Genomic DNA, 16,632 nt, shown 5'->3' with positions numbered 1-16,632 from the left:
TTAAAATATGTAAAATAAAATTTAAAACTAGGAAATTTTATAGGAACAGAGATTAATATCAGGAATCTGAGAACTACAGCTACTTAAAACTAACTATAGGCCTAGTATAAAATAAAATCAAATGAACCATGTTTTATAAACAGATTCAGGCTGTGTTATTCACTTTGCATGTGGTTCACTAAAATGACAACACAACAATTTGAACTAGCCACAAAGATGTTCACGCTAATCAGTTCTTTTAATTATTTAGATGCTTTCCTGTCTCTAAGCTTTCACTGCTATTATTTCTACTATTTCCTATAAAACCCTCTGACTCAAGCTCCAAAGAATCTTACCAATGTGTAAAGAGCCACCTCAAATACCACTTTCCACTAGGAGGCATTTCCTGATGCCTCCTTCCGGCAACCTTTGCTCCCCCAAAGTTATGGTTATTTGGGTACTTATCTTCCATCAAATCATAAATTTGAAAAAGAGGGAACTAAGTTGTATAGCTCTGTAGGACCCCTAGCACCTAAAACAATGTCTGGCTCAATGCAAATAGCCCTTGGTATACACAAGGGATTGGTACTCAAATCCCTGTGTGTACTCAAATCCATGCATGCTCAAGTCCTGCAGTCAGCCCTGTGGAACCTGCTTATAGGAAAAGTCAAATCTCTGTAGATGTGAGTTTCACCTCTTGCAAATACTGCATTTTCAATCCTTCTGTTGAAAAAAATCCACATATAAGTAGACTCGTGCAGTTCAAACCTGTGTTGTTTATGGATCAACTGTATTTATTTTTCATTACATTTAAAATGAAAAGATTATAGAATGTGTTAATGTGCCACACTGATGAGCATTTTTTTAAACACAAGGATGATGAGGAATTATTCAAATAGTAGTGTATACACCTGAGCATTTCCAGTGGTAAGACACTAGAATAAAAAGTGTTCTATTCCTAAGATACCAAGTGCCTTTCTATCATATTGCTGCCATTATTTATTATTCTTTTTAATCAATAACAACAGCAACTACCCCTTTTAGTCCTATACCAGATGCTTTGATTGCATGGTCCGAGAGAACCTTTATGGTACAGATGAAAATTCAAATACCTACAGGGACCTGGCAGATGATCAATGAAGGAATGAAGTAGAAGTGGTGTGACAAGAGAATATGATAGAGTAGCAAACTAGAAAGGGCATGCTCTTTCGAGAGTTCCCATTGATCTGTTCCCTTCACAACAAAATTCAAAAGAAATGTCTTTCTTTTCCATTTCCATTTTTACTTCCTCTCCTACAGTCTCTTTTAAACCCATAACCAATTAGGTTTTCATTCCACCAAAGCTGCTCATTAAAATCCCTTACTACCTCCATGTTGCTAAGTCCACTGGTTAATTATTCTCAGCCCTCACCTTACCTGACCAACAGTATTTGACACAGTTTGTCACATCCTACACTCTGGAATGCTTTCATTACTTGCCTTTCTTCCTACCTCACTGGCTACTCCCTCTCAGTCTCCTTCGATGGTTTTCTCCTATCTAGCTGACCTCTATGTGTTGGAGAGCACCAGGGCTTAGTCCATCTTTATTACTTGTTCACTAGCAGTTTCTCAATGAATATTTGGGAATGACTGAAATTCAGCAGCTAATAAATTCTGCATGTGCTAAACAAAATAAATATATCCACAGTGTACAAATGAGAAAAATGAGACTCAGAAAGCTTAAGTAACAAGCCCTTACAAGTTAGCAAGTGGCAAAGCCAGGATTCAAATCCAAGTGACTGTAGCTGCAAAAACCATGTACTTTTTCTATTATCTGTCTTTCCAAAGTAAAAAGCAGTGCTAAATTGTTCTATCTCTAGTTTAACAAATTATTTAACAATTAATTGACCAATTATTTTTGTCTCAACTTTCCTTTGATTTCTTTTCTCGCTCAATTTTTAAAAATAAAAATGCCAGCTTTCCAAGTACCCAGATTTTCAAGTACCATATTTACCTATGCTGAATAAATATTTATTTATAAAGCATAAAGATTTTACATAAATATATCTTCTTAGTGAAACGTGAATAAGAGCGCTTTTACTAGGTCATTGTTATGGCAATTAATTCAAAGTCTTTATAAAACAAAGTCACAAAAATAATATCCAGGCTTCTTTGGGATTTGAGGGGCTAAAATATTTTGTATAAAGATCCTGTTCTTCCAAAGATTCCTGCTATTACTCTTGGCCTTTTACATTTTCCTAAATTCCCTAGTAGGAAAGAATAAATATTTATAGCTTTACAAAAAATTAAAAATTCAGACTGAATTCGAAAGCTTTAGGTATATAATTTTTAAATTTTTAAACATATTATAAAGTATATAGTTGTACTACTTCATAAATTTTCACGCTGATAGGATTTCCTGGTAATTTCACTAAAGCATTTGTAATTAATCTATACTAATAATTTTATTATGATAAAAAAAGTATGGCTAAATGGTGGCAAGTTAAAAGTTTCTCCAAAACTTTTTACTTGTAATAGTAATTTAAAATGAATATCATTTCTGTAAATGTCCCAAATTAAAACAGTATAGATCAATGGAACAGAACAGAGGCCTCACAAGTAAAGGCACACATCTCCAACCATCTGATCTTTGACAAACCTGACAAAAACAAGCAATGGTGAAAGGATTCCCTATTTAATAAATAGTATTGGGAAAACTGGCTAGCCATATGCAGAAAACAGAAACTGGACCCCTTCCTTTCATCTTATACAAAAATTAACTCAAGATGGATAAAGACATAAATGTAAGACCTAAAACCATAAAAACTCTAGAAGAAAACCTCAGCAATATCATTCAGGATATAGGCATAGGCAAAGACTTCATGACTAAAAGACCAAAAGCAATGGCAACAAAAGCCAAAATTGACAAATGCGATCTAATTAAACTAAAAAGCTTCTGCATAGCAAAAGAGAAATTATCATCAGAGTGAACAGGCAACCTACAGAATGGGAGAAAATTTTTGCAATCTGTTCATCTGACAAAGGGCTACTGTCCAGAATCTACAAGGAACTTAAACACATTTACAAGAAAAAAACAACCCCATCAAAAAGTGGGCAAAGTATATGAACAGACACTTCTCAAATGAAGACATTTATGCAGCCAACATATGAAAAAAAGCTCATCACTGGTCATTAGAGAAATGCAAATCAAAACCACAATGAGATACCATCTCATGCCAGTTGGAATGATGATCATTAAAAAATCAGGAAACAACAGATGCTGGAGAGGATGTGGAGAAATAGAAACGCTTTTACACTGTTGGTGAGAGTGTAAATTAGTTCAACCTTTGTGGAAGACAGTGTGGTAATTCCTCAAGGATCTAGAACCAGAAATAGCATTTGACCCAGCAATCCCATTTCTGGATATACACCCAAAGGATTATAAACCATTCTATTGTAAAGACACATGCACACGTATGTTTACTGCAGCACTATTCACAATAGCAAAGACTTGGAACCAACCCAAATGCCCATCAGTGATAGACTGGATAAAGAAAATGGGGCACATATACAGCATAGAATACTATGCAACCATAAAAATGGATGAGTTCATGTCCTTTGCATGGACATGGATGAAGCTGGAAACCATCATTCTCAGCAAACTAACACAGGAAGAGAAAACCAAACACTGTATGTTCTCACTCATATGTGGGAGTTGAACAATGAGAACACAAGGAGGGGAACATCACACACCGTGGCATGTTGCGGGGTGGGGGGCTAGGGGAAGGATAGCATTGGGAGAAATACCTAATGTAGATGATGGGGTGATGGGTGCAGCAAACCACCATGGCACGTGTATACCTACATAATAAACCTGCACGTTACGCACATGTATCCCAGAACTTAAAGTATAATAATAATAATAATAATAAAAAGAAATAGACACAGCCACTTCAACCTTTGGCAAAAACAACCCTGATCAATCAGCAGACATCAACACCAAAGTAAGATCAGCAAAAAGATTATGACTCGCTGAAGGCTCAGATGATTGTTAGCATGCATTTTTTAGCAATGAAGTATTTTTAATTGATATATTCATAGTTTTTTTTAGACACAATGCTATTGCATTTAGTAGCCTACAGTATAAACATAACTTTTATATACCAGGAAACCAAAAAATTCATGGGACTCCCTGTATAGCCATATTCACTCCACTGTGGTGGTCTGAACCAAATCTACATTATCTCTGAGGTATGCTTGTAGATGAATAGAACACAACAAATCGCTGAAATTGACCCAGATATATATATTCAATACATTTTCAACAAAGGTGCAAAAGCAATTAATTAAAGAAATAAGGTCTTTTCAGCATAATGCTAGAAGAATATATGTCTAAAGAACAACAAATTGTGATCATACCTTGCACCTTACATAAAAATTAACTCAAAATGCATCATAGAGTTAAGTATAAAAACTAAAACTATAAAACTTCTAGAAGCAAATAATGAAATATTGGTGACCTTAGGTGTGGGAACAGTTTGTTAGACTTGACACCTAAAGCACAATACATTAAAGAACAACTGATACTGGACTTCATCAGAAGTAAAAATTGCTCATCCAAAGATATTGTTAAAGAGAATGAAAATGCAAACCACATACCATGAGAAAATACTTGCAAATCATATCTCTGGATAAAGAATTTGTATGCATAATATAAAGAACTCTGAGCTGAGTGTTAAAAGGCAAATAAAAATTACCTGGGCAAAGGCAGAATTGGAATTCCAAGGCAGAGGGGTAGAATGAGTAAAAGCAACAAAGTAAGAATCCCACAGTATACAGAAGGTGAGGCAGGATATAAGGCTGGAGGAGGGGCTGGGAGACAGATCAGTGGAACGCCTTGGAAACCATGTCAAGGAGCTTGAACTTGATTCTGGGAATAATGGAGTACTTTAAAAATTTTTAATAGTCATGAGATTGACAGATTAATATTTTTAGATAACTTGTTCTGAAGCCTATGTGGAAGATATATTTGAGGTAGAAAAGTATATTCCAGGACTCTTGCAGCAGCCCAGGTCAGAACTAGAAGAGTGATGGTAGGAATAGAGAGAAAGGGAATAATTCAAGAAAATGTTCAGAAGGAAAAACCTACAAGATCTTTTGCTGATTCTATTAAGGGGATAAACAGGGCAGAAGAAAGAATACTGGCTCCCAAATTTCTTTCCTAGAGATGTACAGAATACAAAAGGAATACTTTGGTAAATTATAATCAGTGCAGGCTGGGCATGGTGGCTTATGCCTGTAATCCCAGCATTTTGGGAGGCCAAGAAGGAGGCTCACTGGAGACCAGGAGTTTGAGACCAGACTGGGCAACATCACAAGACCCTGTCTTTAGAAAAAATAAAAAAAAATAGCTGGACATGGTGGTACATGCCTGTAGTCCTAGCTACTTGGGAGGCTGAGGCAAGTGGATGGCTTGAGCCCATGGGTTCAAAGTTATAGAGAACTATTATCACACCAACCACTGTACTCCAGCTTGGGCAGCAGAGTGAGACTCTTGTCTCCAAAAAAAAAAAAAAAACTGTAGTCAGTTCAGTTTCAAATGTATTATTTCTATATAAGTCTGAAACTCTAAGGAGAATCCTAGATAGAAACTTAAGAAGTTAATTTACATTTTTCCATATAAAATTATCTCACACAATTTATTGACTAATCAATCTATCCCTTGTCCACTGATTTATAATGGCACCAACTTCTCATTATATTTGGGTCATCTCTTGAGCACTCTAGACTGTTACACTGATATACTTACCTACTCCCATGCTAATACCACAGTTTTTCCTACTAAAGCTTTATAAAAAGTCATGATATCCTTAAAATAAGTCTCACCTTATCATCACCACATCTTTTTCTCCCTCTTCAAAACTGTCTTAACTGTTTTGGACCCTTGGCTGTTTCATAAGTTTGTTAAACTTCATGAAAATCTGTGCTAAGATTTTGAATGAAATTACCCAATTTATAGATCAACTTGGAAAGAACTGATATCTTCAGGATACTGACTCTTCCCATTCATAAACATGGCATATATCTTCATTTATTTATGTCTTTTCTTATTCTCTACAATAAATATTTATAATTTTCTCCATAAAGATCTCCCACATCTTTTGTTCAATTTATTCTAGGTGTCATAGACTTTTTTTTAACCGTATGAATGGAAATCTCTTCTAAAATTACATTTTCTAACTGGTTATTTCAAGTATATCAAGATTACTATTGATTTTTGTATATTAATATTACATCCAGTACAAATTACAGATACAGGTTTGGGAAGCACCATGCAAGTAAAATATTAATAATAAAAGATAACATCCATTCATTAAATACTATGTTCTAGGTACTATACTAAGCACTGAAATAATTTCATTTAATCCTCAAAGACCTCTATAATGCAGGTTCAATCATTATCTTATTTTACAGACTAGGAAACTGAAAATTAGAGCAAGAAAAGCAGTAAACCAAGAAAAGAAGCCTGCACAATACCAGCATCTGAAAGGACAAGTGAAGGAAGAAAAACCAATTAGTAAGACACAAGTCATGGTCTCCAAAGACAGTATTTTCAGGAATGATGAAAATAATGCTAAATTTTAACAATTGCTCACAAATGAGTAGTCAAAGATAGCTGAGGAATGAAAATAGTGAGTATAAGTCTATGTTTTGGTAAAATCTGGAAAGATGGAATGAAAAATTAGACAATAACTAATAGGAATTCAAGGTAAAGAAGAGGCTGTTTGGGGCTGCATAAGTTTGGGGCTGTGATGTTTTTCAATTTTTTAAGACCTATGGTCTTTGCTTCTTCACATAAGCTCATTTTCCAGCTACAATATTTTTCCTTAATTCCTAGAGCCACCTAACATAATGTCAACAACACTCACTCTTCCCCAGACAAGGGTAAAAAAATATATATCCTAAAGGGTTCATACAAATAATAGGATATTTCAGGAACTAACGGCAGAAAGAGGTTAAAAAAATTAAATGCACAAAATATAAACGAATATGTTTAAGACATTTCTTTAGGTGAAATGGCAATGGTAGCTGCTCTGGATTGGATGTTTGTTCCTTCCAAATCTCACGTTGAAATTTGATCCCCAATGTTGGAGATAGGGCCTAATGGGAGGTTTGGATAGTAGGGGTAAATCCCATGAATAGATTAATGCCCTCCCTCCAAGGTGAGCGAATTTTCCCTCTATTAGTTCCTCTGAAAGCTGGTTGTTAAAAACAGCCTGACACCTCTCCCGGTGGCTTGCTTCTTCTCTTACCATGTGATCTGTGCACACGCAGGCTCCCTTTTACCTTCCACCATGAGTGGAAGCTGCCTGAGACCCTCACGAGATGCAGATGCCCAATCTTGATGTCCCAGCCATCAGGACTATGAGCCAAATAAACCTTTTTCCTTTATAAATGACCCAGCCTCAGGTATTCCTTCACAGCAACACAAAATGGACTGAGACAGTAGCTAACTTAACAAAAATTGCTCCACTACAAGATATGCTAAAATCCAACAAGTATATTTATGCTCAAATTTATTAAATGATCTAGTAGAAATAAAAAAGAAATGGATGGCATAAGGCGGTAATAGGGTGAAATAGGCAGGAAATATCAGTAAACATGGTAGTGACTTTCAGTTCAGCCTCAATTATTTCCTTCATTAATTAGATATGTTTATTGTTTTTATAATGCTTTAAAATATGATTGGAAATTTAACTATACAAAACAATACCACATTTACAATAAATGTCTACTACTAAGATATGGTCAAAGACTATAATTGCTCTCTTGCATGTATCTTTAACTTCCTTAACACTTTCGTCACATTTGTTTCACAAAACCACAGCCATGGTTAAAAGCCAGCTCTCCACCTACTCCTTACCTTCAGCCATGCAGTTGAACAGGCTGGAGAACCACACCCATAATTCATGGCCATGAACACTAGATGGGCCATTAATTCAGTATAGCAATCACACACCACATTTCCCTGATCTATTCCTTTTCCAGATCACCATTTCACATATTCTTCTCTCCCTTCAGACCAACCAATACCTTATACCTCATCCTCACTTTCAGCTGTTTTGATCTTGCTTCCTACTTAAGAATCTGCATCTGTGTTCACATATTCTCCCTTCCCATCTGTTGCTATAGACGAGTACCTGAGAGGCACACCTGCCTAATCTCTCCACCTGGGTTCTAATTTCCATTTCCTTTTGCCTAATTAATGAAATTGCTCCAATAAGTCTTCCTCTTTTTCCTACATCATCAATTTTTTACCCAATACCTCTCCTCTTAAAAAAAATTGATACTACTTTTCTTGACAGCTACCACCTCAACTCTTTGCAGGAAAACTCCTCAAAAAAACTCCTCAAAAAAAAAGTTGTCTATATTCACTAACTACAATTCCTGTCCCACAATTTTCTTTTAAGTCTACTCCACACAGGGTTTTGCCTCCACCTCCCCATCAACATTCACCTTACAAAGTTCACCAATGATATCCACATTCCAAAATTTAACAATCCATTCTCAGTCCTCTTCTTACTTGCCTTATTTGACACCACTGGTCATTCTCTCATTTTAGAGTATTTGATTCACTTGGCCTCCAGGACATAATTATCTCTCAGTTTTTCCTCTTACCTCTCTGGTGGCTCCTCTTCAACCTCCTTTGCTGCCTTCTTCTCCTTAACCTTTTATCAAGATGTAGCTTCATCTTTGGTCCTCTTTACTTCTCTATCTATACCTTCTCCTTGGTAATCTCAACCAGTCTCCCGGCTTTAAATACCATTTATGTGCTGATAACTCTAAGCTGTCATACTAATTTTTTTCATCAGTCTAATTGGAAAACTAACAAACAGGTTAAGTTTATAAACGTCCAAAACGTTAACTCCTGATTGTCCATTCATTCTGACTCTAGCCACGGTTTTCCTCATTTCAGTTTACGTAAATTCTATCCTTCTGATAATCAGGCTAAGAACTTTGGAGTAATACTTGGTATCTTTTTCTCATACTCTACATTCAATCTAGCAGAAAATCTTCAACCGTTAATATATATTTTAAAATATATTTGTATACTTCTTTCATTATTACCACCTGGGTCCAAGCCATCATCTCACTGGGTTATTCCAACAGATTCCTGATTAGGCTCCCTGTTGCTGTTTTTGCCCTCTATAGTCATTCTTTTTTTTTTTCCCCCAAGATGGAGTCTCACTCTGTCACCCAGGCTACAGCACAGTGGCATGATCTCAGTTCACTGCAACCTCCACCTCCCTGGTTCAAGCAATTCTCCCACCTTAGCCTCTGGAGTAGCTGGGATTACAGGTGGGCGCCACCACACCCAGCTAATTTTTGTATTTTTAGTAGAAACAGGGTTTTACCATATTGGCCAGGCTGGTCTTGAACTCCCGGCCTCAAATGATCTGTCTGCCTCAGCCTCCCAAAGTGCTGGGATTACAGGTGTGAGCCACCACTCCCAGCCTCTATAGTCATTCTTAATGCAACAGCCAGAATGATCCTTTTAAATGGCAAGTGGAAGATATCAGTCCTTTGTTCAAAACCCTAAAATGGCTCTCTATTTTTTCAGAGAAAAATCTAAAAGTACTACTACGGCCTATAAGACCATATAATCTTTCCCCTAATTACCTCTGTAACCTCATCTCCCTCTTCCTCCCTCTCTCATTCCTATCCAACCACACTGTCCTCTTTGCTGTTAGTTGACCATTCCAGACAGAAATATGCTATTCAAGGAATAGCGAGATGGTTAGTGTGCCTGGAACACAATGATTAAGATAGAGATTGATCAAAGATACAGTTAGAGATAGATATGGGCCAGACTAGATAGAGCATTGGAGGCCACAATAAAGACTTTAGATTTTATTCTAGAAGAGACAGAAATTCACTGAAGGGTTTTCAGCAGGTGAATGTTAATCTGATTTGTCTTTAAAAGATCACTGGGCATAGTTGATTTTACTTGGGTAAGGTAAAATTTTCATTAATTGAGTGTAAGAAAAGAGGAAAAAAGAATTTGGAGGCTATTGTAGCAGTTCTGGCAAAATATAATAGTGATTCAGACCACAATGATCGGATTCAGGGTTTATTTTGAAAGAGCTGAAGGGACTTGCTGATGAAATGGTAGGAAAAAGAAAGAAATCAATTATAAAACTGTCTAATATTGTTTCATTGCAAACACAACCAGATTAAAAACTACCTTAATTTAAGTGAGACACTTCTCACGATGCTAAAAATAAACTTACACTTCTTTAATTCAACCTCAGTATAAATCCAATAAATGCTTTATTTATATGGATTTAAAAATAAGGAGTAGAGAAACTTTCATAAACACTAGCTATATATAGGAAAATAATAGGATGTTAAGCTTGAAAGCACAGTGTTAGGTCTGAATCAAAAGGAAATATCTCAAATTATATCTTCTTTTTAATATCTACTAGCCATAAACTGGTATTCTTACATGAATTCAATAATTCAAACATTTAGGAGCCTCAGTAATTTAAGTCTTGGGAAGAAGAAACAGGATGAGAAGTGTTTTAATTGGAGAAAACTTATGTTGATCATGATCAGGTTACCAGTTCACAAAGGAGACACACTGAATCACTGTTTGATAGTAGGCAAGATGTCAAAGGTTTTCTCTACTACTAGAGCAGTGGCATAAATCCACCCTAAGTCACCAGTGATAGAAATGCTTTCCTTTGATATAAAACATTTAACAGAACTAGAAGAGCATTAAAATATTTTTAAAACACCTTACTCTGGCCGCAGAAGCAAAAGAATCAGGGCCATGCGCTGCATTTCTTATGCCATCTGTTCCAAAGAGGGCTCTAATGCTTTCAGAAGCATCTGTGCGTGCCACTCCAGAGTTTGCAGGTCCCAGCAGTCTTTTCCATTCACATATAGCATCATCTCTTAAAATCTCCATGGCAATAATAGGACCAGTTGTAATAAACTGGATCAGCTCACTACAAAACAGATAGAAGATTAGTTTGCTTCTTTTTTCTGTCAACTAGGTATTTGTCTTAACCACAGGATATATTTAAATTGGATTATTTCAACATAGACATGAATATTATAATCTTAGAACCATTAAGCATAGTTAGTTTTACATGGGCAGGAGAAATTTTTCATAAATTGAGTGTCTTGCAGTGGCTCAATTCACTTCAAATCACTAGTAATGTCAAATTACTGTTACCAGAAAAATCACTGTTCTGTTGAATTAAGACTATTTCATGACTTAAAATGCATATTGTTGACCTATGCTTTTCCCAGTGCTCTAACAGGTACAGAGGATTTTCCTTTTTGTTTACATGTGTTTACCACTGCAGTCAAGTACAATTTCACAATATATAGGGATGGATGCCTTGTAACATATTTTTAGTAAGAATTTATTTATTTTTGTGTAAAACTATTAGAATTCAAAGACTGACAAAGAACTCTCTTAATCAATAAACACTGAGCTGGTTTGGTGATTAAAAAAAAAAATCCCCAGCAGGCTTCAAGAAATATCCTTTTATTAGTGTAAAAACTACTCTGGGTTATTTCTGTATTAAATTATTAAAGTGTACGCACAGGTTCTTGATTAAAAATCCAGCACTGAGTCACAGTCCCCCAAGGTATAAAAAATAATACTTCATTTTATTTTCTACTTTTATATGTGCACAGGATGCAATGACAAGTTTAACTATGAAATAAGTGGCATCCTCCCTCTGACTGTATTAAGCAGGGACACAGTACTTTTTAGAGTAAGCCCATGGTTTTCTCTCATCCAAAGTAGAGAGAAGAGATCCTCCTGGAGAAAGGAGCATGGTGTGACAGGCTCTTTTGTGCCCCCTAACTTATGACTATTTTTTACATACTTCCTTCCACCCTGCATGTTATATGTCAGCTCCCCTCAGTACTTCCTTTTTAAAACACTCCCATTCATTTTGAAGAATATTTCTAAGAAACAGCATGTACAAAAAAGTATTCTTATCTTCTATCCTAAGAGGTCTATAATACCTCCTCATACATTTTCTGCCAGACCTTTGCTGCCAAAACAAACAAAACCCCCAAGACCAACCATTAGATTTTAAAAAACCCAAATCAAAGGAGCAAACCATGTTTATTCACTCAATAAGCATTTAATAATTGCCTATAACATATCAGCGTCTGTGCCACAAAAAAGATCCCCCTTCAAGACACTTACAATCTAACGCCCTATTAATACAAAATTCTCAAAACACACAATCGAATAAGCCTATGAATATGGCATGTAACAATATAGGGAAGGATGTGCCTGATCATAGATACTGCTTCATGAAAATTTAATTACTTCACCTAGTCTTTTGTTACATCATTCTCATTAACAGGCAACTAGTTAATTCATTCCTTTAATAAAATTTACTGCATGCAAATCACACATAAATCATTAGACTAGGAGTTGTAAGTTAATGCTGTAAACATATACAAAGTTTATACCAAAAGATAATTTCCACCAATTTTCTAGAAAAGTGTATATAGCTATTCTAAGAAGGCTTAGGAATATTTTATAATGCTTGATTTGAAATAATCTATAGCATAATAATTTTCTTACATAAAACGTTTTTTAAAAACCCACTACTCAGTGCAGGATATCAAATAACATGTCTACTGTGGCCATTTAGTTTGGTTGATATAACATTCTTTCTTATTAGAAGTGTAAACACTCTTTGGCAACAGTAATAGTAATATGAGCATGCAAAATATTCACTTAAATTTAATTACATGTCAAATATTTAGAATATATAAAGTGTAACATATATTATCTGTTCCATGTCAAGGAACAAAATATATATCAAACTAGTTAAAATAGAAAGGTTCCATGAACATTGCTTTATGTATACAAGACTACCAAAATAGTTTAAAAGTAAAACAGGCTACAGTAACCAAAACATCATGGTACTGGTACAAAAACAGACACATAGATCACTGGAACATAATAGAGAACCCAGAAATAAAGCCACACATCTACAGCCATCTGAACTTTGACAAAGTCAACAAAAATAAGCAATGGAGAAAGGATTCTCTATTCAATAAATGGTGCTGGGATACCTGTCTAGCCATAAGCAGAAGAAAGAAACTGGCCCCTTAACTTTAACCATATACAAAACTTTACTCAAGATGGATTAAAGATTTAAAAGTAAGACCTCAAACTATAAGAATCCTAGAAGAAAACCTAGGAAACACCATTCTGGACATTGGCCTGGGGAAAGAATTTATGACTAAGTCCTCAAAAGTAATGGCAACAAAAACAAAAATTGACGAGTGGGACTAAAGAGCTTCTGCACAGAAAGCTTCTGCACTAGCAACAGAGTAAAAAGACAATCCACAGAATGGGAGAAAATATTCACAAACTATGCGTTCAACAAAGGACTAATATGCAGAATCTGTAACGACCTTAAATAATCAAACAAGCATGAAACAACCCCACTAAAAAAAGAGCAAAAGACATAAATACACACTTCTCAAAAGAACATACAAGCAGCCAATAAGCATATGAAAAAACGCTCAATATCACTAATCATCAGAGAAATGCAAATCAAAACCACAATGAGATACCATTTCACACCAGTCAGAATGGCTATTATTAAAAAGTCAAAAAATAACATGCTGGCAAGACTGTAGAGAAAAGAGAATGCTTGTACACAGTTGGTGGGAATATTAATTACTCCAGCCATTGTGGAAAGCAGTGTGGATATTTCTCAAAGAACTTAAAACAGAGCTACCACTTAACCTAGCAATTCCATTACCGGGTATATACCCAAAGGAAAAGAAATTCTGCCAAAAAGACACATGCCCTCATACACTCATTGCTGTGCTATTCACAATAGCAAATACATGGAAATAACTCAAGTGCCCATCAGTGGCAGATTGGATAAAGAAAATGTGGTATATATATATAACACAGAATTCTACACAGCCATAAAAAAATAAAATCATGTCCTTGGCAATAATATGGACACAGTTGGAGGCCATAATCCTAAACAAATTAATCCACAAACATAAAACCAAATGCTGCATGTTCGCACTTACAAGTAGGAGCTAAACATTAAACACACATAGACACAAATTTGGGGATAATAGACACTGTGGACTACTAGAGGAGAGAAGGCAGGTGGTTTGAAAAACTACCTATTGGGTACTATACTCACTACCTGGATGATGGGATCCATACTCCAAACCTCAGCATCACACAATATTCCCACGTAACAAATCTGCATGTGTACCCCCTGTATCTAAAATAGAAGTTGAATTTTTTTTTTAAAAAAAGTCAAAAAACGACAGATATGCTGGCAAGTCTGTAGAGAAAGGGAACACTTATACACTGTTGATGGAAATGCAAATTAGTACCTCAACCACTGTAGAAAATAGTTTGGAGTTTTTTCAAAGGACTTAAAACAGAACTACCATTTGAACCTTAAATCCCATTACTGCTATATATCCAAAAGAAAACAAACCTTTCTACCAAAAAGATACATGCACTTGCCTGTTCACTGCAGCACTATACAAAATAGCAAAGACATGGAATCAACCCAGGCGCCCATCAGTGGTGAACTGGATTAAAAAAATGTGGTACATATACACCATGGAATACCATGCTGCAATAAAAAAGAATGAAATCATGGCCTCTGCAACAACATGAATGGAGATGGAGGCCATTATCCTAAGCAAATTAACGCAGAACAGAAAACCAAATACCACATGTTCTTACTTATAAGTGGGAACTAAATAATGGCTACTCATGGACAATAATATCTATTGATGGCAAAAACAGACACTGGGGACTACTAGAGTGGGAGAAAGGGAAGGGAGCAAGGGTTGAAAAACTAACTATTGGGTATTATGCTCAGTACCTGGGTAATGGGATCAATTGTACCCCAAACCTCAGCATCACACAATATACCCAGGTAACAAACCTGCACATGTACCCCCTGAATCTAAAGTAAAAGTTGACATAAAAAATAAAAATTAAAAAAATTAAAAGCCCCACAAACACAAAAGCATAATAAAAATATTGAACATCAAATATAATTATCACTCCATTTTTAATCAACCAAAAATTTTAAAAGTTATCCTTCTTGTAATGTAAACAAATCTTTCTATTTGCAACTGATTAAACTTTAAGATTTTTAATGATAAAATATAGGAATTCTTACTTAATAAAAAGAGAATGTAATTCTTAGAATTCTGCGCAGTTGCAAGATGTTGCTATGGCCCTTTTGACAGATTATTCTCATGTAATAAATTTTACAAATGTAACTCCATAGTTTTCTAGGATATCCTCCTTTACATACCACTAATCCCCAAATTAAGGACCTACTTGAAAAAGGGTCTTGATTGGTGATCTACATGAAAATCCAATGCTTCTTTCCTATAAAATAATCAAAATGACAATAGTTAAGAATTATAAAAGAAAACACTTATTTTAGCTTACATTAATAAAATTAAGATAAAATCCTCTCAATTTATACTAATTTATATTTTAATTAATAATTTTTCACCAAATATTCTGTCAAAGCCACTCTTTCAAAATATTTTTTAAGTATGAGTAATATCAATGTAAATAAAAATTAATGTAGGAGGCAATATTTACTTTTCTACTTATGTTATATATCGTCTATCTTCTTCTTTTTTTTCAGATTGAGTTACCCAGGCCAGAGTGCAGTGGCACGATCTTGGCGCTCGCTACAACCTCCACCTCCTGGGTTCAAGCAGTTCTCCTGTTTTAGCCTCCCAAGTCACTGGAATTACAGGCGTGTGCCACAATGACCAGCTAATTTTTGTACTTTTACTAGAGATGGGGTTTCACCATGCTGGCCAGGCTGGTCTCAAACTCCTGACCTCAGGTGATCCACCCACCTCGGCCTCTCAAAGTGCTGGGATTACAGGCATGAGCCACCGCACCTGGCCTTATCCATCTTTTTACACAGCATCCTGAACATTCTAGAAACAAAGGTTAATATTTGACCAGTGAGAATATTTGTTCTTTAAAGTCTAAATAAGTTGCATCAAAAAAATGCAAAGCCATCTTCTAATTAAAAATTTGTCACTTTTTTCCACAGGCTTTAAATTTAAGAGCTTAGGCTAGAATTTTAATTTAATGTTTATAGCTTTTTTTCTTAGCTAGGTCTCTCCAAAGGAAAGACTACAGTCATGTTTTTAAAAGCTGCCTGAGAAATTATGTATCTTAATATGTTTTTATTTTATTGGTTACTAATGCTTTAACTGACATCACTAAAAAAGGGGAGAATATGGAAACATTTAGAATTCAGAGTTTATTAATTGTAACAGGGATTTATTTTTACATTTATATCACCACTAAAGAATATCTACAGCGGCAATAAAAGAATGCACTTCAAATTGATTAGCTAAAAAGTCTAAAAAGCTTTTTTTAAAAGCAAACCAGATGACTCTCCTAACACTGTGTAGTTTTCTTAAAGGCTTTGAACTGGGTTCACAGTATGTGACAAATATATGTAAACATTAACTACTTTTAAAACTGGAAACTGTTCCCTAGCAAAGAATCAACCTTTCAGGCTTGAGAATTCATTTGATATGCAATGCTTTTAAGATTTTATCAGGATATTACAAAATGAATTTACATAA

General features: G+C 35.2%; 1 protein-coding gene across 10 annotated transcripts in view; it reads right to left on the bottom strand.

Annotated features, from left to right (window-relative positions):
* Positions 1-16,632, bottom strand: part of NME7 (NME/NM23 family member 7) — a 229,615-nt gene that overhangs the window by 149,905 nt on the left and 63,078 nt on the right. For all 10 annotated transcript variants that reach the window (XM_009437588.4, XM_063787333.1, XM_063787493.1 and 7 more), the window contains 2 exon segments: positions 15,347-15,397; positions 10,763-10,970 (listed from right to left, as the gene is read on the bottom strand). In XM_009437588.4, the coding sequence (XP_009435863.1) occupies positions 10,763-10,970; positions 15,347-15,397 (259 nt within the window).

This window comes from Pan troglodytes, chromosome 1 (assembly GCF_028858775.2).
Source record: "Pan troglodytes isolate AG18354 chromosome 1, NHGRI_mPanTro3-v2.0_pri, whole genome shotgun sequence".
NCBI classification, from domain to species: Eukaryota; Metazoa; Chordata; class Mammalia; order Primates; family Hominidae; genus Pan; species Pan troglodytes.
The sequence above is the reverse complement of the archived record's forward strand: the minus strand, read 5'-3'. Positions and strand labels throughout refer to the sequence as shown.